Source organism: Rattus norvegicus, chromosome 13 (genome assembly GCF_021556685.1).
Source record: "Rattus norvegicus strain SHRSP/BbbUtx chromosome 13, alternate assembly SHRSP_T2T, whole genome shotgun sequence".
NCBI lineage: Eukaryota > Metazoa > Chordata > Mammalia > Rodentia > Muridae > Rattus > Rattus norvegicus.
This window is the reverse complement of record NC_141546.1, coordinates 22,243,435-22,271,076: the sequence shown is the minus strand read 5'-3', so window position 1 is coordinate 22,271,076 and position 27,642 is coordinate 22,243,435. Positions and strand designations below refer to the sequence as shown.

At 44.5% G+C, this 27,642-nt stretch overlaps 1 protein-coding gene across 4 annotated transcripts in view; it reads right to left on the bottom strand.

Moving 5' to 3' along the window:
• Nucleotides 1–5,753: 5,753 nt before the first annotated feature.
• Tnfrsf11a (TNF receptor superfamily member 11A) overlaps nt 5,754–27,642 on the bottom strand; it is a 61,738-nt gene continuing 39,849 nt past the window's right edge. For 2 of the 4 annotated variants that reach the window (XM_087581351.1, XM_087581352.1), the window contains exons 7-10: nt 27,077–27,190; nt 23,787–23,839; nt 21,180–21,942; nt 5,754–9,652 (exon numbers count right to left, since the gene is read on the bottom strand). In XM_087581351.1, the coding sequence (XP_087437477.1) occupies nt 9,300–9,652; nt 21,180–21,942; nt 23,787–23,839; nt 27,077–27,190 (1,283 nt within the window). In that variant the 3' untranslated portion in view covers nt 5,754–9,299. 4 annotated transcript variants of the gene reach the window in all.

The following is a 27,642-nucleotide window of genomic DNA, read 5'->3' as shown; positions in this document are numbered from 1 at the left end:
TGCACAAGAAGATGTGACTGTCTCTGGAATGGGGAGGAACAGAGAGCCATGATCTTTTACAATAGCCTAAAAAAGCATAATTTCTTAGGATAACTCTAGAAGACACGCATAATAAAATCTTTAAGCCACTTAAGACATTGAAGAATTGAAGATGACACCAAAAGATAGAAAGATCTCCCATGCACATGGATCAGAATGATTAATACTGTGAAAATAGCTATCCCACTAAAAGCGATCTATAGATTCAATACAATCTTCACCAAGATTCCAACAAAATTCTTCAATAGAAACTGAAAGAACAATCTTCAGCTCCATTTTTAAACACAAAATGCAAGTATAGCTGAAACGATCTTTTTTTTTTTCTTTTCTTTTTTTCAGAGCTGGGGACCGAACCCAGGGCCTTGCGCTTGCTAGGCAAGCACTCTACCACTGAGCTAAATCCCCAACCCCGAAACGATCTTAAATAATAAAAGAACTTCTGGAGGCATAACCCAGATTACAAAAGCTATACAGATAAAGGCAGAATGTTATTGGCATAATAGACACCTTGATCAATGGAATCAAATTGAAGACCCAGAAATAAGTCAACTCACCTATGAACACCTGATTTTTGACAAAGAAGCCAGAGACACAAACTGTGAAGAAAAAAAAAAAACCAGCATCTTCAACAAATGGTGCTAGTCACACTGGGTGGCTGAATGTAGAAGGATAAAAATAAATCCATATTTATGGTCTTGTACAAAACTCAACTCCAAATGGATTAATGATCTCAACAAAAGGACAAATACTCTACATCTGATCAAAGAAAAAGTGGGGGATAGGCTTGAACTCGCCAGCACAAGAAAGGACTTTCTGACAAGGACACTGATAGCACAGACACTAAGACCAACAACTAATTCCTGAGATTTCAAGAAATTTTAAATGCTTCTGTACGGCAAAAGACACCGTCACTTAGACAAATCAAGGGGCTACAGGATGGGAAAGATCTTCACCAATGACACAACTAATAGAGCATTAGTACCTAAAATATATGAAGAAGAAGAAAGGGAAGGAGGAGGAAGAGGAGGAAGAGGAGGAAGAGGAGGAAGAGGAGGAAGAGGAGAAGAAGATGAAGATGAAGATGAAGAAGAGGAAGAAGAGGAAGAAGAAGAAAATGGATATCTACAAAACAAATAATCCAGTTAAAAACCAGAGTACAGAACTAAACAGAGATAGCAAATGATGAAATACAAATGGCTGAGAAGCACTTAAAGAAATGTTTAATGTCCTTAGCCATCAGGGAAATGCAAAATAAAATTACTTTGAATTTTCATTTTACCCCAATCATAATGGCCAAGATCAATAAAATAAATGACAGATTATGTTGCTGGGGCTGTTGGAAAAGGGAAACATTTACTCATTACTTCTGGGACTGCAAATTTGTTCATCCACTGTAGGAAGCAGAGTGGTGGTACTGTGGGGAGCTGGCAGTGGATGTACGTCAATCCAGTTATACCACCCTCGCACACCCAAGGACTCTACAGGACTCTATATCCTGCTCACCCACACACATTGCTGCTCTATTTATAGTAGCCAGAAACTAGAAACAGCCTAGGTGTTCATTAACAACAGATCAGATGAACTGATTATGAAAATGTGGTATACTTATGAAATGGAATATTATTTAACTGTTAAGATAAATGAAATTCACAGGTGAATGGATCTAAAAAAAGAATTTCGAATGCAGTAACGCAGATCCCAAGAGACAAATGTATGTTTTCTCTTACATATGGACATTGGCTTTTAAGCTTTTAATGTGTGTGATACACTCTAATAATTGTAGATTATGTACCTAAGAAGAGACCTGCAGAGAAAGTGAGGATCTCCCAAGGGGAAATGGAATATATTATTATGAAGGGGAAAATAGGGTAGGAAGATTAAATATGGAGGGCATGGGAGAGGAGGATAAAATGTGGATCTGGGGAGGGACAGCTAACGCTGAAGGCCACTTGAAAAACCAAATGAAAGTGTACTGTGCATGGTTTAGGCTTCCTAAATGTAAGCTATACATATATGAAAGAATCTAAATGGAGTCACCAAGTAATAGGAGAGACAATGCTGCAAGGCAACATTTCAGGCCACTGTGAGACCCCTCCAGGGCCATCTTGAGTTAGAACTTGTTGAGTCTTGAGTTAGAACTTGTTGGATCTTTGGCCAAAGGGGCCCATAGACACCCCCCCCCCCCCGACACACACACACCTCACAGGCCATTGCCAAGGCTATAGATTGTTTTCTAAAACCCTATTGCAAGGCCCTATTGCTGAAGACAACATTTACATGTCTCATTGAACACAGAGAAGTTGAGCTGTTGCCAAACTAGAAACTTCACCCCTACTGACTAGCATTGACGCTATTGAAAGATACTCTGCAGGCTCCTGGAGAAGAAAGCCAGTCATCCATATCAATCAGCTACTAGCCCTGTGATCTACAACAGTGGCCTGCCTGCAGGGTAATATTAGGTTCTCCTCACACCTGCCAGCCTGCCTTCTGCCATTAACACAGATGGGAAGCAAGGCTAAGAAGCAAGGCAGGAGGTGCCCCTTCAGTGAGGCCTGGCTGGAAATGCTGGCCTGTTCCAGCACATAGACAAAAGGGCCAGAATGACAAGTTATAAGACTGGTAATTTTATGTTTTTTATTTTTGTGTGTGTGTTATTGGTAATTTTGTTAAAGGGTTTTTTTCATGTTTTTAATTTGGAAAGCATTTCTGTATATTAATTTTACTAAAGGAACTTGAAAGTACACTGTTGGCCAATAACGATCCCAAATAACTGTTAGGTAAGGGAGTAGAGAGAGACAATCAGGACCAGAAAAGCCATGAGAAGCCATGATGAAGGGTGCCAACAGACACAGAGGCTATGTAGGTGACCCTGTTACCTGAAAGATGTGGAAAGGCATTTTCTTGGCATGGCTGCCATATGTCTGTTGCCAAGGATTCCAGTGATTTCTGGGCTCAGCTTCACTGATGCCAGCTAGACTCTTACTGGGCCTGCTCCTGGCCACTCCCACTACCCATTTTCAAGTCCCCCCTCTTTTCTGGAAGAGCTCAAGTGGTGGGAGGTAGCCTGTTCATCAGCACTGCTCCAGGACTCAGGACATTCACAAATAACACCTTCCCAGCAGCCTCCTTTGGCACCTGAAGTGGGTGTTCTCTCCTCCCTAGGCCCTTGCTCTCTAGCTCTCTGCATCTCCTTTCTACGGTGTCTCTGGGCCCAAACATTGAAAGCATCCAGTATAAACCAGTGCTTTTTTTCCCAGTCGCAAAGCAAGTTATACAACTCATGTTCAGTTTTGCCCACAGCTCCTCACGGTCATTGGAAAATGGGGTGGGAAGTCACAGGCCATCGGACTAGCAAAGAGCAAACATTTCCACACTAGTCTCCACTAGAGGCAGACCTCTGCTCAGGTCCATCCCTTCTGCACTTCACAACAAACTGGTTTAGAACTGGGCAGCTTGCTCAGTAACTCGCTCCCTTGTATACAAGGGAATGGCAAAGCCCTCACCTACAGTCATGTGGAGCTGACTTGGACACATGTGAGAAGGGAAGCACAGCCTGCAGAGGGGATCTCTGGGGTTTGCTGGCTCACTAGTCACTAGCTGAACCAGCCGGAACCAGGTCAGTAAGAGGTCCGGCCTCAAGAAACAAAGTAGACACCTCTGGGTACCACACTCATGTTGTATTCACATATGTATGCATCCACACACACTTATACATACATGACACATGCAAAGATGGTTATCGAGACTCAAGGGGAACGTGTGCTCCAGGTCATTCATCCATTGAAGTAACACACTGCTCAGCCTGAAGCATCTTACCAGTTGTTTCAATTTTAGAATAGCCACCCTTACTCCAGCTTTTGTTTTTGCTGTTGCTTGTTTGATTCCTGTGCCAGTGGAGTGGGGCAAGAGTAATGCAGACCTGGTTCCCAAATCCTTTTCATTTACTCTGGCATTTTGATGCCTAAATACAAACTTGGCACCTTACCATTGTAGGAATCAATTCACAGCCCTGGACACCAAAGGGATCCACTCAACAGGAGCTCCTCGCTTACCGGGAATTGAAAAATGTGCATTTTCTCAAATCACCCCCACACACTTCTCTTGAACATTTTTTCCCTCCTTATGCTCCCATGGTAGAAAGCAAAGGCAGCTCCTGTCTTCCTCATTCTTCCTCATTCTTCCTCATTCTTCCTCCTGGTACACACCCCATGTCACTCGGAAACTTTTTCCATACCAGGAATAGGGGCCATGTTCCATGCCCTGTGAATCTGGCCTGGTCTTGTGACTTCTTGTGGTCAGTGAATGTGGCAGAATCCGTCTGCAAGTCAGAACCTGAGCCAAGAATCATGGGGGGATTTTTCTGCTCTTCCAGGGACTCTGAACCACAAGGGGATCTAGCCCAGCTTGGATGCTGGAAGGATGGTGCCTGGCAGGAGCAGGTAGAAGAGCTCACTTAGACCAGCTTGAAGAGCTGGTTCGCCAAGAAGCCTCCTTAGCGCCAAGGAGCGAGCCAGCTCAGCTGAACACAGGCATGGCGACCACCTTAGTGGAGCCAACCCACAGAATCTGAGCTAAATACGTGGTTATTTTTAGCCACTGAATTTACAGTGTTTTGTTACACAGCAGTATTCCTTTCCCTGCCACCTGAAAGTTCCACATGTCACATTCAAACTATTCTACACTCACAGGTCGAGAGAAGTTCTTGATTTTACTATCTGGACTGAATGCAGGCAGAAAACCCTGTGATTCACTTCCCTTTTAACTTTCCTGCTTAATGGCCAGACTTTAATTTTTTTTCCTTTTAAAGACTTATTACTTTATTTCCAATTATATAGACAGCAGTTTTTGTGCTTATGAGTGCAGGTAGGGCACGGGCTCTCCCAGGAGCTGGAGTTACTGGTGGCTGTAAACTGATGGAGGGGCTGGGAGCTGAATGCTGGTCCTCTGTAAGCAGTATGCGTTCTAAACTGCTGAGCCATCTCTCCAGCCCTTGCCAGATAATATTTTAAATAATTACTTTACCTTACGATAGCAGTGGAAGATACATTGGCAACAAGATAAAATAAAACCAATGTTTGACACCATAGCACACTATAAGGATCAGAAATGATTTGGGTCACAATTGTGTTTTGTTTTGAGACAGGGTCTCTCCACATAGTCCTGGCTGTCCTGTAATTTGAGGTGTGGAGCAGATTGGCCTTGAACTCACAGAGATCTGCCTCCCCACTGTTGGGGTTAAAGGAGTGTGCCGTCATGTCTGGTTGGATCACAATTTTTGTAGTAAGCTTTGTTTTAACAGGACATAAAAATAATATTTTATGGGCAAATAAAGGTTTAATAATCTACCATGCTATTGGAGTAATTTTTAGTTTTCTCTTCTTTATATTGTTTATATTTGTCATAAGCATCTTGGCTGTGCACATGCACATCTTTGTTGTGTATTTATTTCCTATGGTTTCATTGGCTTTGAACCAATATAACATCAGTAGGGATTGGTGTGAGGAACCCTATTACCTTTTTTTTTTCTCCATGAAAGCAGACTCTTCATGCCCTTAGCTTTTGATTTTAGGAGTTCCTAGTACCTTAACATTCACCTTTTGCTATCCTGGGTAGGGAAATTGTGTTAAATTGTCAATCGACTTTGTATGGGGAAAATGGACGCACAGCAAGGAGAAGCAGACGAGGAGAGGTGGTGACAGTCCTGGGTGTAGGGTTTTAGCTCTGCATCCTACTTTGTGGAGTTTATTTCATATATTCTATACCAAAAGGTACAATGGCTTTGCTGAATTTAGTAACATCTGTCTTTGGAAGGTTATTAACAAAATTTCTCTCACTGCATCCTGGGCTTGTTTCCTGCAGTTCTTCCTGTTAGCATAAGAACCCATACATTACAGAGCTGTTCTCCACTTCTGAATTAAAAATCAGAATTTACTGCTATGACCACAGGAGAACTTCAGTCAGGAGGAAACCAATGACAGATGAGCTTCTGCTCAGCTGGGTATTTGGTTGTGAGCCTAGCCTTTAATGGCTGAGCCATTTCTCCAGCCCTAAGCTGGGTATTTGTGTTGGCCCAGTCACCATTATTAACTTGTTTAGAGCTTACCAGATTACTGTTAAGTTCTAAGATGGACTGGTAAGGCCTAGGTAACTGTTACCTGGCTAGGCCGCCACTTTGTGCTGTTCCTAATATTATAAGAGACTTTCTCATATGCTTTTACCACTATTAGTAGAAAACTTTCTCATGTCCAATCTGATTACGTATTGTTATGTTCTGTGCCCTTGGAAGCCAATCATGATGGACGTCAGTAGAACGGTGTTGCATTGTGACCCACAAAAAGCTTGGCTCAGAACCAACCACCCAGCAGCATTTCCTGCACATGTATATAAGCGTTGATGGTATTTGCTTTAATAAGCTGCCCCCAGGATAGACCCCAACATAAGAGAGACACCCGCACCAATATAAGAAAGTATTTGGAATAAAACTTCCATTTTGAGTAGGGGTCTAGTAAAGTTTTAAGTTCCCAAGACCTCCCTAGGAAGTGACATCCTACTTTGCAGAAAGAGACACATACATGGGTAACTGACATCATGGTTGGCAAGTTAAGACATCAATGTTAGACAAAGCAAGTCTATAATTGAATACTTCAACCAGTGGGAGCAGGATAAGTATGCAACAAAGACGTGTTCACCAGAAAATCCCCGTCTCTAAATCCTGATTGGTGAAATAACTTGGCACAGATGTTTGTGGATTTTAAGCTTAAAAACACTGTAGGATCTTAACTCAGTGTCACAGTTCAGCCTCTGTGCCTAAATTGTGTCCCTGATCGATCAGCCCTGGGGATACACTCAATAAACTATCCGAGTCTGAGATCAGTGTATGATTTGTGAGGTGACTGTTGGATCCCAATAATTACAAAACTGCTAGCAGTTCACTTCAGTGGTTACCTTTTTCTCCATTATCCAAGAACCAGTGCTCATGATAAACCATGCTAGTCGCCTTGTTCAGTTTTAAGTTGCTTTCTTGTATAAGGGCCCAGCCAAAAGAAAATCACCTATAGGACAATTGATTGTCTTACATTCATCTCATGGAGATTTGATTTGTAATAGTGTGTGTGTGTGTGTGTGTGTGTGTGCGTGTGTGTGTTTGTGTGTGTAGTTTCCCACAGAGGCCAGAAGAGGACATGGGATCCCATGGAGCTGGAGTTAAATGTAGTTGTGGACTACACAGTGGGGTGCTGGGCATTGAACTTCAACTCTTATTCTTAACTGTGAGTCATCTCTTTTAAATGTGATAACAGCACATACATACATATATACATACACACACATACACACATATACACATGCACACACATATAAACATACATATACACATGCACACACATACACACACATGCATATACATACAAACGTACACATACACATGCACATGCATACACACGCACACTCATACAAACACACACATACACATGCACACACAGACACATACATACACACATACACAGACACATACATACACATGCACACACATACATATACATACATACACACATACACTCATATACATACACACATACACATACACATACACACATATACATATGCACATACATACAAACACATATACACACATACACAGACATACACATGCAACACATACATACACATACATAGACACATACACACATACATACATACACACATATACACACATACACACATATACATACATACACATACATACATACATACACATATGCACATATACGTGTGCACACACAAACACATATACACACATACACACACATAAACAAGCACACATACACATACATACACATACACATATACACATACATATACATAAACATGCACAGACATACACAGACATACACATAAACATGCACACACATACACATACATACATATACACACATACACACATACATACACATACACACATACATGCATACAAACATATACACACATACATAGACACACATACACATGCATACATATGAACACACATGCATACACACATACACACATACATACATACGCACAAATATGCATACACACATATAAACACATATATACACATACAATATACATGCACACACATACATACACATGCATACATACACACATACATACATACACACATGCATACATACACAGACACACACACACACATACACACACACACACACACACACACACACGCAAGGAAGAATGTATTTTACTTCCATAATGCTAAATTACTCATGCACACATACTATGGAGGAAAAGAGGGCCTACGGCCTAAGCACATTTCCGACATTCTTATGGAGAAAGAGAAAAAGCAAATTAGCGTGTCAACTTTATTCATTCTTTCTTTTTTTTTTTTTTTTTTTTGTTCTTTTTTTCGGAGCTGGGGACCGAACCCAGGGCCTTGCGCTTCCTAGGTAAGCGCTCTACCACTGAGCTAAATCCCCAGCCCCTATTCATTCTTTCTTTAATTTCCCTGGCATCTTCATTTTCCCTTTGGCCTTATGTCCTATTTACTTCTCCCTCTTTCTAGACAGCTAATTGTTTAAAAATAAGAATGCCCAAACCACAAAAGATAGGATTTTTTTTTTTTTGAGATTTAGTGGCCAAGTACCTGCCACCGTGGAAAAAACAAAACAAAACAAAACAAACAAAAAAACAAACAAAATTAAAACCAGGTAGGGGACAAGGCCACCTGAACTTAGCTCTCAAGGATCTATACAAACTAAAAGCTTTAGTGGTGGTGGCCGTGTGTCCCTTTCACTCTTTGGAGAAAAACTGAGACACAGACTGTTTTCAGAAAATATGAGCCCCTCTACTCATTTCTTGCACTTCACTCCCCAGCTCTCTACATCTGGCCTTTTCTGCTTAGAGGACACTGGCAAAGGCCGGTGAGAGGAGTGCCAAATAATGTAAAGGGGACAGCACCTTCAGAATTGTCAGGAGATTATATATATCGAGAGGGGGGGGAATATCACTACTGGAGCAAGTGAATAATAAATATGGGGGCGGGGTGCTATAGATCGCAATAATGCAGGACACCGACGTTGCAAAAAAGGCCAAACTGAATGATGCCAGGTGGTAGGAGGCAGAGGAGAGGGATACTGGAGGAAATGAGAGGTGGGCTCCACCACCATGCCAGCAGCCTGCACCTGTGAGGAGGTGCGCAGTGGCTAACCACATGTTTATGGAAAGCCATTGGTGCCCTGCACCCAGGGCAGGCAGAGAAGGTGCGGTCATTCTGCACATTGTCCGGACCCCTGGGTATTGAGTGAAGCCTGCGCCCCACCCTGCTCCTGCACCGGCCGTGATGCCCAGTCCTTCGGCCGAGATGCCCCCTTCTCCTGTAATCCAGCCCCGGTGGTGCATGCGTCGGGGAAGCGCGGTGCGGTGCCCGCAAAGGAGTCTCTGTGTGCCAGTGTCTCCTCCTGCACTGGGCGGCCCACGGGCTCCGGCTCTGGCTCTGGCTCTGCAGGCCCCGGGCCCTCCTGTGAGGTCTGACTGACGTACACCACGATGATGTCACCCTTGAAGTTCATCACCTGCCCGCTGGAGATGAACGTGGAGTTACTGTTTCCTGTCACGTTTCCTGCAGGGGACAGAGCACAGAGAAACCACATTAGGCACTATAGTCAGCCTCAGCAGGTGATCCCCTTCCTCGGGTCATCTTGGGGTGGGGGGCACTGAAGCAGCACAGGAGGGTGAGGGAGGAGGTGACAAAATGGGGAAAGATGCAAGCTTATGGGCCATTCTCGTGTTTCATCTTTTCATACCTAACGGGGACCGTACACAACTCCAGGACACTGGCAGGAGAGCCCACTGGAGTCTCAACTCTAGACAACATTCAGTTGGAAAGGAGCAGGAGGGTAGAGGAAGAAGAGAGCTTCAGGACGTGGGGATAGAGTAGCCGTAGGGAGAGGAGGGAAGATGGGAGAAAAGAGGGAGGGGAGGACATCAGTAGGCGGAGTCCAGCACGCAGTCCACTGTGAACACTGAGCCGAGCACTGGGCTGAGCTGGGCCATCTGAACCTGAGCCTTCCATCGCCTTCTAAAGGGTTCCTGATGTGTCAGCCCCGCAGGGTGATCCCAGAGCTAGTGCACTCAGAGTTCAACAAACGTTAACACATTTCAATTCACTGTTCTAGAAGAGAGAGGAAGAGGAGAAATGAAAGACTCATTTCTTCCTTTTGAATCCTAGTTCTTTGGTGGCTGATTGGAAGTAATTAATAAAACTCTTGGCAAGCAGGGCGTTTAAAGACGGTAGGGAACATGCCCCCTCTCCTTTGTTCTAATTTTTCGTTTAAAGACCGATGTGCCGCAAATTTCTCAAGCGGAAAATAACTGCCCCAACTCCCAACATTCAGCATCCAAACAGAAACAAAGACACCAAAGTGGTCCCTCCCTGGTCGCCTGTGCTCACAGTTCATGCCTGTCTTCTGTTGTGACCCAGCTCAACAGTAATCTATACGAATAAAATGAAGCTTGCACTACCCTCTCGAAGTGAAGTTTCCTCACATGGGAAGGGCTTTTAAAGACAGTGACTAATGTGCTGCAGACTTTCAGGAAATTCCTTTGAGGGAACCTTTTCTGCCTGATGATGGCGTAGGCCCTGAGAAGCCAGTGTGGCGGCACAGTGAAAAGCACGTGAGAAGACACCAGATTCAAAGGTCTGTGGTTCCTGCTCTCCCACAAGCTACTGTGCGGACCATGGGGGATGCATTTCCCCCATAAATAGCATCAGGGAGCCTTGCTCCCGTTTCTACCCCAACCCTCCCCCATCCCTGACGCCCCCCACATCTGCAGGCGTTTCTCTCCTGTACTGCACATGCACTCAAAGCCTCTCTGTCTCCCCTGTGGTGTGCACTCTAAACCTCTGTGTGCCTTTCACCCCAGCCTGGGGTTACCTCTCAACCGTATAAACAAGAAATCAAACTAACACATACATGTCATACATGTTATATTCTAACCAAACACATGCTCTATGTTTTCAATAAAGTCAGTAACTGCGAGTGGCTTAGAATATGGTTGTTCTAAATACAGTCATTCTCCTGTTTTATCATGACATCATCTATTTCTTTCGTTCTTCACTCTATTCAAGCCTGGAGGTCTTTCCTCGCTAGTGCAGGGGTGGCTCGCCACTCTGGATGTGGTCTCGTCTCTTCTTGCTCCTCCTCATCCTACTGAGACCTATCTGCTGGTGTCATGGTACACGGGACCTACTGACCATTTACATTTTTACCTTCCAACAAATCGTCATGGTGAGCCCACTGTTCCTTCTCCCTGGACAGAGTTGCAGTTAATCTGGGCTCAGTAAAAGCCCTGAGCTTTTGTGTGTCATCTTGTACATAAAGATTTTGTGTAAAATCTTGAGCATTCCATCCCAAGCCTTAGCACATTTATCCTGATAGCAATGTACTAGAAACCCTAACTCTTGTTTCCCATTTTATCTTCAGTGTGGAACTCAATTCTTTGAGCTTACAGGACATGGACAATCCACAGTCCTTTGATTCCTAGAATAAGGAAGGCCATGCTTGGAAGGCATGGCTCTGACAGAGGAACAAGCAAAGGCCTTTGAAATTGCTGACAGTAAATAAAGTTACCTAGAAGGAGAATGAAATTATCAACTTTATTTGACAAGTATTTTTTAAGCAAAGGTATGATTTATGGGTCAGAGCAATGACTCTGGGTAAAAGCACTCTTTGAATAAGCCTGGGGTCAATTTCAAATTCCACAACAGGAGAGTAACAACTTTGAAAATTGTCCCCTGACTTCCACCTTTGCACTGTGGCATGCGTGTACCCAACACGTACATCACACACACACACACACACACACACACACACACACACACACACACACACACTGTAAAGAAATGATGTATGACAAAAGCAATCTGTGATCACACTTACCAGGCTAGCATTTGTGGGAAAGTTACCGTACAGACTAAACTTAAAAAACAAGCAAACAAACAAACAAAAACATTGTGGACTTGGACGTGTGTGAGAAGCAGAACGGCCCTTGTGGACGGGTCACGGGCCCACCTGCCAGGGCCACAGGCACAGAAGCAGCTCTGTCACCATCACCTCGAGGTTCCTATTAACTTTCACACCAGGCACATTGCATTTTGTTCTTCAGTAGGGTTTGCAAATTATGTCAGTGGCCCAGAGGAGCTGTGTGGTAAGACTGCAGCTCTGGCTTTGTCCCCACAGATTTGGTGTTTTTGCCTTAGGAGATAGTGTTTTTACAAGATGGCCATATTTCAATATTACTGCAGCGTTTGCAAATCTACTTTTCTCTATCAATAAACTGGATACTCAATAAGACAGTGAACTGTAGACATTGTCCACTAATAACTCACCTCTCTTGTCCTATGTCTTTCCCTAGGCTAGCCCTAAACTCCTTACACTGCTGAAAATGAACTAGAATGTCTGATCCTCCTGCCTTGACCTCCTGTGTGCCAGGGTTACAGACTTGCTGTGGCCATGGGCGAGCACCACCATGCATGGTTTATGCAGTACTGGTCATTCAACCTAGGCTTCGTGTATGCCAGGCAATCACTCTTCCACTGCAGCTCGTCTCCAGCCCAGAGCTCTTAAAGCACAGACCCCAGGCTATGTTCCCCCTACCACTTGGAAGAATCTTAACTTCTCTCTGATGATGGAGATCTGAGAATGGGTCCACACAGTGTCAGTTACATCTTCAGGGTTTCAGGTACAATTCTTGGTCTAGTTTCCTTAAGGCAGTGTGAGAAGGAAAGGTTGTTCCCAAAGGTCTGAGTGTGGACATTACAGTCTGTTCCCCAATGCTTGCACAGCTCTCTCGTCTACTTCAAATTCAATGGCAAGATATTTTAAACGACTCATTCTTTGGCTAGCACCAAACCTTTCAATGGTTTTTATTGCAATAACCCTTGTGCCTGTCAAACATATTCTTTCCTGTAAGCTAATATGACTGTTAGGTCCTAAGTACAAGGAGCTCAGGTCATACTCACAGCCCTGGGAACATACACGGGTTCTAGAAAGCATGACCATTCACATTCACTGGTGGGAGCAGGTGGTGTGTGTGTGTGTGTCTGTGTGTGTGTGTGTGTGTGTGTGTGTTTTACACTGTGATTGTGTGCAGGTGTATATGCATGGCTGTGCATGTGTGTGTGCACACAGAGGCCAGAGGTTGATGCTAGGTGTCTGATTCCCTTCTGTTTCACAGAAGCTGAACAGAGCTGTCTTGCTCAATGTAGAACTCGTGAGTTTGGCTAAACTGTTTGATCAATGAGTGCCAGGGGTCCTCTTGTTTCTCCTCTGCTGGCCTTTTCTGGGGTAGCAGATGTGTGCTGCTGTGCCGGATTTTATATGTAGGCTGCAGATCTCGGGTTAGTGTGCATGCACTGTAGCAACTGAGTGACCTCCCCATCCCCTAAAGCTGTGTTTCTTCAAGAACCTGGAAGACTGACGAAACCTCCAGGAACTCTACCGAAGTAAAGCCTGTCCTTCCTGCTTCCTGGCACTGATCTCAGAGGCAACAGCATGGCGCTTTAAGGCACGAGCTTCCCGGTCGGACATTGAATTGTTGTGTTGCTTATTAGCCTCATGATCCTGGGTGAGGAACTTACTCCATAAGATTTCTCTAATTAAGAGAGGACACAGAATACTTAGTGCACGGTAATGGAAATTCCCCTGTGTATATGTACACTGCATGTATATATGAATAGTATGTAGGTACACATAGGGAGGGCAGAAGTCGAGTGTCTTCACACTCTGCTTTATTTTGAGACACTGGCTGACTGGACTGTGAGCTCCTAGGATCCACCTGTCTCCATGTCCCAGCATTAGGATTACGGTCACACACTGCTGCATGTGGCTTTTTAAGAGGGCAATAGGACAAAGCCAGGCCCTCACATTTGCTGGGCAAGCACTTTATCCACAGAGCTGTCTCCCTAGCCCCTAATAATGCATTATGACGCTGATGAGACTCCATGCTTTAGGCAATGAAGCCAATCACTGCTATCATGGTAGACGGCTTCAATGCCAGAATCACCTGGGCATTTTTACTACATTTAAAATGGGCTAGTTGACTCATTGATAAGTGGCTATTAGCCCAAATGCTTGAATTACCCTAGATGCCTAGAACAAATGAAACTCAAGACAGATGATCAAAATGTGAATGCTTCACTCCTTCTTTAAAAGGGGAACAAGAATACCCTTGGCAGGGAAGAGAGAGGCAAAGATTAAAACAGAGACTGAAGGAACACCCATTCAGAGCCTGTCCCACATGTGGCCCATACATATACAGTCACCCAATTAGACAAGATGGATGAAGCAAAGAAGTGCAGGCCGACAGGAACCGGATGTAGATCTCTCCTGAGAGACACAGCCAGAATACAGCAAATACAGAGGCGAATGCCAGCAGCAAACCACTGAACTGAGAATAGGACCCCCGTTGAAGGAATCAGAGAAAGAACTGGAAGAGCTTGAAGGGGCTCGAGACCCCATATGTACAACAATGCCAACCAACCAGAGCTTCCAGGGACTAAGCCACTAACTAAAGACTATACATGGACTGACCCTGGACTCTGACCCCATAGGTAGCAATGAATATCCTAGTAAGAGCACCAGTGGAAGGGGAAGCCCTGGTCCTGCTAAGACTGAACCCCCAGTGAACTAGATTTTTGGGGGGAGGGCGGCAATGGGGGGAGGATGGGGAGAGGAACACCCATAAGGAAGGGGAGGGGGGAGGGGGATGTTTGCCCGGAAACCGGGAAAGGGAATAATACTCGAAATGTATATAAGAAATACTCAAGTTAATAAAAAAAAATGGGCTAGTTGACTTAATACTAATATTTAATGTGACTTAGCTAGGTAAAGGCTCAGATAACATGAAAATGTTAAAAACAGCATCTAAGACAATGGAAATAATGAACAAATCATCTGCCTTACTATAATCAGAAATATGTTTACAGTTTTCTAAATCTACGCTTTATATAGAAGGCTCTTTCTGTATTTCTACAGATAGAAGATGTTTTCTCAGCCAGGAAGAGCAAGCTTGGATCTGAGAAGACACTTCCTGGCAGGACTTATGTCCTTAAGCAAGGCAATGCACGCTTTCCTTCTCAAAAACATGTTATGTTGTTTAAGATGCACACGCTATGAATATTAAACCACATGAAACATGCCAGACAAGAAACTACCAAATTGCTGTGGAGATTTCTCCACGACCAGAGCTAAAACTATGCACACATGCACTCTGCATTTTCTAATTCGCCCATGTGCCTCCCACATAGCTCTGTTCTATAGCAATGCAAGCTCCATTTCAGGCCTTTGGGGAAAAATTAAGCATGTGATACAAGATAAGGAAGTAACATATAAAATAGTTCCATTCTGAATCATGCTAAGAATTATTTAGACAGTCTTGGGGAGAATCCCAAACTAGGCCTACTGGTTCAGAAAGGAATAACACTAATACTAATACTATTACTGATACTAATATTATTACTAATACTTATACTAATACTATTAATATGAACAAAATGTACTATTTTTTTCTACCTTCATATGTGTGTGCAGTATGTATGTGTATATGCATATCTTTGCATGTGTGTGGGCACACATATGTGGTTATGGATATGGGTGGGTGTGTATGTGTACAATATGTGTGGGCACGTATATGTGGGTATTAATGTATATGATGTGTGGTCACACATATGTGGGTGTGGGTGGGTGTTAATGTATATGTGTGGTCAAATATATGTGACTGTTGGTGGGTATTAATGTATATGGTGTGTGGGCACATGTTAGTCTGGTGGTTTTTAATGTATATGGTGTGTGGGCACACATGTTAGTGTGGTGGTTTTTAATGTATATTGTGTGTGGGAACACATGTTAGTGTGGCGGTTGTTAACATATATTATGTGTAGGCACACATATGTGGGTGTAGGTGGTGTTAATGTATATGATGTGTGGGCACACATGTTAGTGTGGTGGTTGTTACTGTATATGATGTGTGGGAACACATATGTGGTATGGGTACACATGAAGTTGGCATTTATGTGGATTCTGAGGATCTGAACTCTGTCTTCCTGCCTGAGCTAAACTGTTTTAACCACTGAGTCATCTACCTAGCCATTACCAACTTTTTCATATTTTTCGAAAGAATGAGTTGACTTCTAATACTAATGAATGCCAAATATTTCTGACAAGTAAATTATATTTACCTGTGTATTGTCCACTTTATGGACAGAGTTGGTACTGATGTATTCTGGCAGTGGAACAGGTGAGCCAGCTGCCTTTGCTGGTGAGCGGAGGGGAAAGGGAGGAACAGTTGGACAGGAAAACCTTTTCCCCAACCTTACAGGTAGAAACGCTTCTTCCTAACAGGAAAGCTCAGGAATGAGGATGGATATAAGAGAGAGTTAGGCAGGTATCTTCCTCCTCCAGTGCCCTGGGAGCTGTAAAAGTTCTCCGAATTCTCTGTAAGAGGATGTGGATGAGAACACCTCCACAGGGTCATATGTTTGAATGCTTGGTCTTCAGCTAGTAAACTATTTAGGAAGGACTAGGAGGTGTGGCTTCGTTGGAGGAAGAGTGTCACTGGGAGTGAGCTTTGACATTTCATAAGCCCATACCATGCCCAGTCTCTCTCTTGTTCTCTTTCTGCCTCAGCTTCTGCTCTAGCACCATGCCTGCCTGCCACCATGCTTCCCACCATGATGATCATGGACTAACCCTCTAAAACTGTAAGCAAGCCCTGATTAAATGGTATAAGATGCCTTAGTCTTGTTGCCTCTCATAGCGATAGAACAGGAACTAAGACTGAAGCTGGTACCAGGGACTGGGGTGTTCTTATGAGAGCCTGACTAGGCTATTTGACGGACTAGGATGACTTTGGGATGTTGGATTAGAAAGGCAATTAAATGCTCTAAATGGCGTTTAGTGGGTCATCTTAGAAGGAGCCTGGAAAAGCAGGCCCAGCTTCAAGGGGTCTCAGAGGATAATATTACTGGCTGGGTACCGGCTCGTCTCATAATGGTGTGACAAGGAATGTGGCTGCTTTATGCACTTGTCCTAAAAAGTCTGCTGGAGGCAAAAGGGAAGGCTTTTGGACTAATGTCATTAGCAATGGAGATTTCAAGACAGCCTAGTATTGATTATGACATGCGGTTATTGACATAGTCACTCTTAAACAGATCTATAACGAAAAAGAACAAGCAGGACAAAAAGAAACACAAAACATACAGTTTGGGGAGAAGAGGAGCCCAGGAAATGTAATGTTGGAGGAAAGACAGTTAAAAGAAAGCCAGATACTAAGTGGAATGAATGTGGTGATACCCTCAGAGCAAGACCCTACCCAGCTAATCCTGGAGCTTGTGAAAAAGACAGACCCAAGGAGTCATCTGTTCTACAAAGGAAATTCAATGCAAGTGCAATGTAAGGACAGGGCCAGATTCCAGTCCAGACAGGTCCCTGTACTCGGCAGTTTCAGCCAGCCACATAGTTCTGGATTTAAGAATGTAGGTGTAAAGGACTTGAAGAACCTTCCTTGGTTCTTAAAAAAGCCAAGTCCTGTGGCAGAGGGGTCTCTGCATGGGGCCCAAAGAGGCTACTGTGTGAAGCCTTATTTCACTGGAGACCCCAAGATGTTCAGGTGCCAGATCCAAGGGACATCTGCCAAGGAGAGCTACACGCAGTGTGCTGAACCAGCCCAAGAAAGAGAGGTATTGCAGTCCACAAAGCTGGGAGAAGAGGGAAAACCACAGAGCTCTCAAGCTCGCAGACATCAGACATGGAGCTACAGGATTTGGAGGTTGCCCTGCTGGGTTTCAGTCTTGCTTTGGCCTGGCATTTCCTCACTGTGCCCTATCCCTCCCTTTTGAAATGGTAATGGGTATTCTGTGCTACCGTGTGTTGGATATGTTTTGGGTTTTGCTTTTGCAGAGGGTTACAATTAAGAGCCCTTCTTGAGTCTCAGAAGAGACTTCAGACTTTTAAATAGGTTTGAGACAGAAGGACTACCAAGACTTGGAAGTTGGCCTTAGTGCATTTTCATCATGATATGGCTACAAATCTTTTGGGGCCAAGGATTACAATGTTGTGGTTTGAATAATAATGGCCCCATAGGCTCATATAATTGAATGATTGGTACCCAGTTGGTGGACCATTTATGAAGAATTAGGAGATGCGGCCTTGTTGGAGAAGGTGTGGCCTTGTTGGAGGAAGTATGTCACTAGGGTTAGACGCTGAGGCGGCAAAGTCCATGCCTCCCCTCACCCCCTATCTCCTGCCTGTAGATCAAGATGTAAGCTGTCAGCTACTGCTCCATTGCCATGATTCCCACCATCCCACCATGATGGTGGAAACACGGAAACTGTAAACAAACTCCCAATTAACTGCGTCCTTTTATAAATTACATTGGTCACAGTGTCTTCTCATAGCAATGGAATAGTAATTATGATGGAGGGTTTGTAACCAAGGTAACCATCACGAGTCCAGAATTAGGCATCACTTAAGAATTAAGTCCCTGGAAGAGCTTGAAGGGGCTCGAGACCCCATATGAACAACAATGCCAAGCAACCAGAGTTTCCAGGGACTAAGCCACTACCCAAAGACTATACATGGACTGACCCTGGACTCTGACCTCATAGGTAGCAATGAATAACCTAGTAAGAGCACCAGTGGAAGGGGAAGCACTTGGTCCTGCCAAGACTGAACACCCAGTGAACTAGATTGTTGGGGGGAGGGCGGTAATGGGGGGAGGATGGGGAGGGGAACACCCATATAGATGGGGAGGGGGAGGGGTTAGGGGGATGTTGGCCCGGAAACCAGGAAAGGGAATAACAATCGAAATGTAAATAAGAAATACCCAATTTAATAAAGATAAAAAAAAGAATTAAGTCCCAGTTATTTAAGACACAACCCAAACTGTGCTTTCCACATCATTGGTCTAAATAATAATAATAGTAATAATAATAATAATAATAATAATAATAAAAGTAGTAATTCTTACTTCGTTAAGGGTTGGAACTTCTCAAGTATTTTTCAAATTGTCTCTATTTTTGGAAGTGTTTGAACAGCTATTTATGTTCTGTAAGAAGCTTGTAGCATGTGCTAGAGTTATGGCTCACCAGGTAAAGGTGCTTGTGGCCAAGCCTGGAAGTCAGAGGTTGAATCCCCCTGACTCACATGGTGAAAGCAGAGAACAGATTGTCAAAAGCTGACTTCTCCACAAGAGCATGGTGTATGTGCATACACATGCACACAAACAAATGAGATGATACTCTAACATATAATCTAAAACCCCAGGGAAAGAGGCCTCGTTCTTTAAGTCCTGAGAGCACACTGCCTTGTAGAAGGATGGGGTCAGGTCACTCTCGTTCACACACATTTTTGAGGATGAATTATAGCACTGTTTGAAAGAGCTAGGAATATATTATTTTGACTATAAGTATTATTCATGTAGAAGTAATTATGGAGAGAATGGAATGGCCTCAGAAATCAATCAGGCTGCTGTCTCTCCTCAGGGGAGAATTAATCTGGCCTGCTAGCCAGTGATGACTGGCTGGATCTCTGCTGAAGTTCCTTCCACATGGCTAAGTATCAGACACAGAGAAGGCAATGCCAACTTTTGGCAAATTAGCACTGCCTGTTGATGACACGTGATCTTTTCCTTTCCTCTGTGCCTCTCTGCTCAGTGCTCCAGAAGGAAAAGCTAGCAGCAGATGGGCGAGGCTACTATTTTCACTCTGAAAGGAGGGCAAGGTTTGGCTTTCGGTTCCCTGACCACCACCACCACCACCACCACCACCCCCGCCCCACTGTCTTCTTTCTCCTGCAAACATTTCTTTTCTAAGCTCTCAATACACTGAACGTGTTTGTGTTTCCAGTGGACCACACTGCCTGGGAGACAGGAAAGCACACTGTCCTACCAATCAAGCAGGAACCAATATTACCTCCTGGCAAAAACAGCCTGCGTGCTTTAGGTTCGATCTGGCCACCTCCATACTATAAAACACAGCTGCTGGCACCACTTGCAGTCCCAACCAAGAGCCAGGAGAGAAAGGTACCTCTTGAGAAGGGTACCTAACAAGGGGCTCCCTCCCTTCCTCCCTCCCTCCCTTTCTGAGAGCTTGGGGATTCCGAGAAGCCTTTGAAGCAGCACACATCCATCCATCTATTCATTAGTTTTCTCTTCTTCTGAGAGCTTCTCAATAAACCCCCTGCTTCTGACCATGTTAATAATACCCAGAGTCAAAGGACACCGGCACTGTCAGTTGTGAAGTCTTCTGTGACTACATAATCTTCTAACAGATGGTGTTCTACCCTCAGGCAAAGAAAAAGTCATAATATTATCATTGGTGGGCTGTTCGTGCTCAAGCAATATTGCAGCAATAAGTCTCTATAATGATGCTGAAGTGTAAGTTATCATGTGGGTTTTGTAAACATACTAAATGAGGTTATAAAGGGGGCTTTACTTAGAAAGTAACAGCGACACTTTCACGGCACCATTAACACTTTCACGGCACCATTAACTTGCCACGCCAATAAACAATTAAGGATCAACTAAACTGTTTTGTTTGTCCTGAGATTTAGAAGCCCAAGGTTCTTTTATCACCCCCCACCTCAGCCCCCAAATATGAGGGAACACCATGATCCGGCCACTCCTAAAATAACTGTTGTCTTTGTCTTTGTTTGGTTCTGTGATGGAAGACCACGCCCAGAACCATGCACAAGAAGCTCGAAGGCAGAGGGATCCAGCATGCCTGAGAGCGGTAGTAGCAGCCTCACTAGAGAATGACATCAGCACAGTCCACAATGCAATGCGCAGAGAACCCAAAGCCTCTGTAAAGCACTTAGCAAGAAGCTGGAAACTTGCTTAGTGGGCGGAATGCTTGACCAACATTCATGAAGACTCGATAAACCAGGTGTGATGTCCTACACTCGTAAGCCACCAGTACTGGAAAGATGGAGTCAGAAGGAGGAGGAGTTCAAAGTCATCCTAGTCGTGCTTAGGGAGGTCGGGGCCAGCCTGGGCTACAAGAGACCTGTGTATAAAGACTCTAAGCAGAGTCTGAACTCTTTCAGACAGACCTTTCTGCTCAAAAGCGGGAACCCAAGAAAGTCACTCACCAGAGGCAGGTGGCTGTTCACTGGGCGAACTCCCAGACCCCGAGGCTCCCCTCTCTGAGCTCGGAAGCTTTGCATCAGCCCTGTCCTGGGGGTGCGCTCCGACCTCTGCCAAGCTGGCTGCTGCTTCACTGGGAAGGCCTATGCTGTAGGCACACTGGGGCAACGGTCCACATTTCAGGGACCCCGGAAGGGGTTCATGGTCCTCCCCAGGAGTGTTCCCACTGCCTGTGTAGCCATCCGTTGAGTTGGAGTTGGCCACCCAGGGTAGGCAACTGTCATCCTCTATTTCTTTTGTCAGGGGCTTTTCAGGGGATGCAGGCATATAGTCAGTTCTGCTTGGAGGCTCGGTGAAGTCGCAGCCTTCGGAATCCACCATGCTTTCCGTCCCCGTGAAACACTGGCTTAAACTGTCGTTCTCCCCCACTTCCAGGGGCTCCTGGAACGGGGGTGTCGATCTGCTTCCAGGCTGGATTAGGAACAGTGAACCATTCGGAGGCTGTGAGGGCCGGTCCGTGTACTCATCTTCTGTGGGGATCTTCCTTGAGAGGTTCCCCTGCGTCTCAACCTCGCTGACTAAGGTGAACGTCCTAGCATCTCTGCCTTCTGCCCAGGGCCCACTTGCCGCACGCACAGGTCCACAGACTCCAGCACAGTCTTCTGGAACCATCTTCTCCTCCCGAGTCATTAGTAAGATACCTTCACACACTTCTTGCTGGCTGGAGTTTGCCGAGTGGGAACCAACACAATGGTCCCCTGAGGACTCCTGGGGATGTGAATGCAGAAGGCAAAGGCCGTAATATCCAGAATTAGTGTAACATGTTTATTTAACAACTGCTGAAAATATAAACTGTCTCCGCCCTGGCAAGTGCAGGTGCCCCATCCTCTATGGCTGTTTTTATCCTGTATAAAATCACAGTATATGGGAGAAGTCTGGAAAGGGGCACAAGCAGAAATGACTGAAACTTTACTGCAAGAAATAGCATCTGCAAGTGAAGAGCCACCCCAAGCGATGCCTGTCCACGACTTCAGTCTACAACCAAGCCACGGCAGACACCAAGTAACCAAACACTGAGCTTCAGGAAGTTGACTTAGCTCTACGTATTCTGTAATTCAGCAAACGAGCAAGCTAACTGAGCATGAAAGGCGTCCGGTGTGATGCTGGGAAGGAAGGGTCAAGCAGGAGAAGCGAAAGATGAGAATGGATCCTGCAGTATTTGGAGCCAAGTTACTGAAATCAGTCTAATGTCTGCAGTTGATAATTGTTTACTAGAATAATTGGCATCTTTGTATCAAATGTGAAGTGGAAAATAAATGTTACTATTAGGTGTTTGCTGTTTTGCTTTGGAGTTTTGGGACAGGGTCTTATGTACCCCAGGCTGGCCTTGTTATGGAGTAAAGAACGACTCTGGACTTCTGATCCTCCTGCCTCCATCCCCCGGTCACTTGGATTATAAATCAGCACCACCATGCCCAGTTTACTCAACGCTGGGATTGAATTTGGGTTTTTGTGCTTGCTAGGCAAGCACTCTGTCAGAACCAGGGCCACCATTGAACAAAGGAGGGTATTCATTCATTCATTTACTTATTTTAAAGGAGAAAGTAGGCAGACATGGGAATTCGTTTTCTTCTTTTTAATGTGTGTGTGTGTGTGTGTGTGTGTGTGTGTCTGTGTGTCTGTGTGTCTGTGTGTGTGTGTGTCTGTGTGTGTTGCCCACGGAGCCGGTAGGGGACACAGGATCCCCTTGAGCTGCGGTTTCAGGTTGGAACCATCTGTGGTTGTGAGTCTGTGAGTGCGTGTCTGTGTGTGTGTGTGTGTCTGTGTGTGTTGCCCACGGAGCCAGTAGGGGACACAGGATCCCCTTGAGCTGCGGTTTCAGGTTGGAACCATCTGTGGTTGTGAGTCTGTGAGTGCCGAGAACAGAGCTCAGGTCCTCTGGAAGAGCAGTCCAGACTCTTAACCTCGGAGTCATCTCTCCAGCCACAGATGGTCTTTGGTTGGTTGGTTTGGTTTGGTTTTTCATTTTGGTAAATTTGCTGTTAGACAAAGACGGTGCATTCTTAATGTGCATGTAGATATTTAAGAGCAGAGGACTACACTCTATATCCATCCACTCTATGGTGACTCCAGACTCACTTGTTCACATACAGAAAAAGCAAAGAATGAATTGGTGTGATGATGTGTAAGCTGCTGGTGAACGTGTGCACCGTGCTGGGACTTCCATTGCAATAGTCTTAATATTTTTGATAATTCTTAAGAATTGTGTCCGAGTAGAGGATTGATTAAATAACTACAGAGTAAGGAAAAGCCATGAATGGTTCCTCCTAGGAATCTGTATTAGGGGATCAAGGTCAGTTCCAAAGATACACAGAGACCACAGAATTGGGATGAAGACTACTGTACGGCTTGTGTTCCTAAAATAAGCCAAGACCATTCAGCGTTCAGCCTGAGGCTCAGCAGAGGGGTGGGGAAGGGGCATAACAAAGACATTAAGCACAAGTTACTCAACAGGCATCAGTCCTGGAGGTTTAAACAGTGTGCTCCATACTTGGCCAGTTACAGCTCTGGAGCCTGTGGCAGTACTTAAAGGAGGCATTAAACACGTTTACCTTATTTCCACTGAGACTACTGCAAGCATCATTGACCCAATTCCACAGATTAGCTGGAAAAATAAAGAAAAGATGAGCGCTTCATAATAATTTTCTACTCATTTTTAATATAAATTTTTATATATCTAACTTGTATGGCATAACATTATAGGATAAATTTGGGGGCAAGGAGGTCACCAAAATAAAATAGATTAAGTTATCCATCACGTCAAAAGGAGATTTTTCATGTGGCAAGAAGAACTAAAATCAACTAAATTAGCCAAACTTGCCACCCAGTACAGCAGTCTTCGCTGAGTGTTTGTCTTATACTCCTACTTCTAAGTCTTCGGCCTACATCTCCCTGAGTATTTGGTTATCATGTGTCCAGGGCTGGGGGAAGTGAAGCTCAGGGCAGAAAGCTTGTCTGGCATGCACAAAGCTCCAATTCCAGCCTCAGCACGGGGGTGGGGGGCAGGGGCGCAATAGGAACTTGTCCATGGCTCAGTGATAGAATTCTTGCTTAACAAAGCAAAGACCTCAGTTCAAACTCTAGCACAGAGTTTCGAATCAACCAGTCCATTAAAAAGTCAACTGATTTAAATACTCTGAAGGCATCTTACTTCTTAACAAAAACAGAACTTGCTGATCTCTACAGAGGAAAAGGCTGTCAGAGTTAGTTTTTGTCAACTTGACACAAACCTAGACACTGAGGAAGAGGGGACCCTCAGATAGAGGAATTACTCCTATCAGATTGGCCTGTGGCCTGTCTACAGAGCATTTTCTTGATTGCTGACTGATGTGGGAGGGAGGGCGCAGCCTACTGTGAGCAACGCCATCCCTGAGCAGGCGGCCCTGGGCTGTCCATTGCAGGTAGCTGAGGGGCTGGAGAGATGCTCTGTGGTTAAGAGCACTGGCTGCTCTTCCAGACAGTCTGCGATCAATTCCCAGCACCTATATCTTAGGCTCACCACCATCTGTAACATCTGATGCCTTCTTCTGGCTTCTGAGGGTAGCAGGCACACGTGTGGTGTATAGACCACATGCAGACCACATATCCATTCACATAAAATAAATTTTAAAAGATTTTAAAAAAGAAATCCTCCATGGCCTCTGCTTCTGCTTCTGCCTCTAGGTTTCTTGCCTTGAGTTCCTGCCCTGACTTCTGAACTATGAAGTATAAGCTGGAAAGACAAACACAAATAAACAAATACTGTTCCGCTCTAAGTTATTTTTGGTCACAGTGTTTATCGGAGCAACGGATTCAAACTAGGGTACTTGCTAGTAATACACCAGATATCAGTGATAGGCCTGGGTGTGTCACAAGGCTGGAAGGCCACACACATTCTTGTTCCCTTCACAGTTTTACTGTGTGGACAGGAAGCAAGATAACCAAGGCAGGAGGACAAAGAAGGTGCTTCTGGCACAGTGTTACGTGGAAACAAAGTTTTATCCCATCCCTTAGGAAAGTCCAATCCTTTCTTCGTTAAGTCCGAAGTCAGGAGTTGCAAATTCTTATGCTTTTGTTCTGGCTTTTGCATACTCTATGGGTGTGTATACATACATGTATGTTTGCATGTGTGTGTGCTGTGCATGCACATTCATGTTCACATGTGTGCCTGTTCATTTGTGTGTATGTGCGTGTGCATGCGTGTGTTTGACACCGGTATCTCTGTGAATCACTCTCCACCTTTTACATTGAGGAGTTTGTTTCACTTTAACCCGAGGTTCACTAGTACAGATAATCCAGCTGGCCAGATCGCTCACGGGATGCCCCTCCGATCTCCCCAGACTCATGTGCTAGGATTACAGGGAAGCACCACTTCCCACAACAGCTTGGGAATGATTCCTGTTAGCTCACCCTGGACACAGTGTGGACCTGGCCTTTCCTTCAGGCTTCATCCACTGGTTCATCGTCTGACCCTTCGGATCATAAACAGTTGACTCCTATGGACTCCAACTTCTTCCCTTTCCCCTTCCCTGTCTGCTCCTACTCCCTCCCCCTGACACTCACCCATATAATCCGCATGTGCGCACACACGAACACAAACACACACACTCACTCCCACTGTCCCCTCCCCCATCACCCAGTGCTAAGGATCAAACCCAGGGTCTTCCTTATGCTAGGCAAGCTCTTTACTACTCGTGGACTTTCGGTTTTAAAGACAGGAACTCAATACCAAGAATGCAGGTGTCTGGCTCAATAATGTGTGCTTTACTTGTTGAACCTGAGTTTGCATCCCCAAGCCTACTTAAAGCTGAAAAGAGGGAACCAACTCCACACTTACGATGTGTGTCAGGCACATGTGCCAATACACACATCATGAACAAACAATAAGTTAAAAAATTAAATTATTATGACATCTGAAAACAACCCCCTAGCAGAGCTTTACTAAAAACCACGTGTCTTTTAGCAATCCCATATACAAGTCAAACAGGATGTGATGTTTGAAAACACCATCCAACCTTTTGTAGATATCAAAATAAATAAATAAATAAATAAATAAATAAATAAACTAACATTGGTCTCTCTATTTTACATAAGCCTCTAAATTCTAAAAAATAAAGTCATCTATCATAATTTTAGATTCACATTTCAAAATAGTATTCCAATCAAAACTTCCCCCATCCAGCCATTTATCTGAGCTTGTGCCTGTGTTTTAAATGGATACATTTTCAAGGTGTTGCATTATAGGATTAACTACAGCCCTTGTAATTTGGAATACAGCAAGAAACACAAAGTGGGCACCCATCAGCGACATGTGAGCAATTTAAGAAAGGCCCAATATTGTCTACTTATAGATACAATGTTGCCCTTCAGTTTTGGTCATTATTGCAGCTACTAGAAAACAAAGAATCAGACACAAAGGTGCAAATATACTTTACGTGTTGAACCTGAATTTGACTCCCAAAACTCATTTAAAGGTGGAAGGAGAGAATCAACTCCACAAAATTGACCTCTGACCTCCACATATGCATTGTGGTACATATGCCCCCACATACATCATGAATACATACAGTAAGTAAAATTTACATTTACTCATTTTATGTGCATTGGTGTTTTGCCTGCATGCATGTGTGTATGAGTGTTAGGTCCCCTGGAATTGGAGTTATGACTGTTGTCAGGTATGAGATAGGTGCTAGGAATTGAACTTGGGTCCTCTAGAAGATCAGCAAATGCTCTTAACCACTGAGCTACTACTCCAGCAGATTCTATGACAGTCAGGGATAGTCTCCTCACGTCCTAAGGCGCTCCCCTGAGAAGCACCATAGTCTTCCTGGTTGCTTTTCGTATCCTGCCGTGAACACAGTACCTGTCAGCGTTTTCCCTCCCTTCCTGTAGTAAATGCTGAAGACGATGGCAGCCACCACTACCACAGAGATGAAGAGGAGCAGGACGATGAGACTGGGCAAGTAAACCTGGGCCTCTGTGTTGGAAGAAAGCACAGTGGTACAGGTTAGCCATTTCACCAAATTCAAAGGTAACGTCCCGTAAACCCAACCCAAGCATCAAGACTGTGAGTGTGCGGCAAACAGCAGTGGAGAGCTTCACCCTAACTGCCGATGCTAGGGGAGGAGCTCCATGGCGCCACCCTGACCAGGGCCTCCCCACCCTGGGCAAGGCAAGGCCAGGCCCATGGTCCTATCGGTACTTTAGAATAAGTTCAATATCATCTACCGTCTGTCATGGTCCTCTGAGGTGGTCACTCGACGCCCTGGTCTCCTTGTGCACAGCCCGTTGTTATCCTTCTGTGGCCTGGTTCTTTTGCTACATTAGGAAGGTCTTTCCCCAGTCTGCTCTCTTCTGAGAAGCAGCCCACCCCTACACTGAGCCACTCACCTAAAGCAGCCAGACGGCAGCCTCAGTTAACCAGAAACT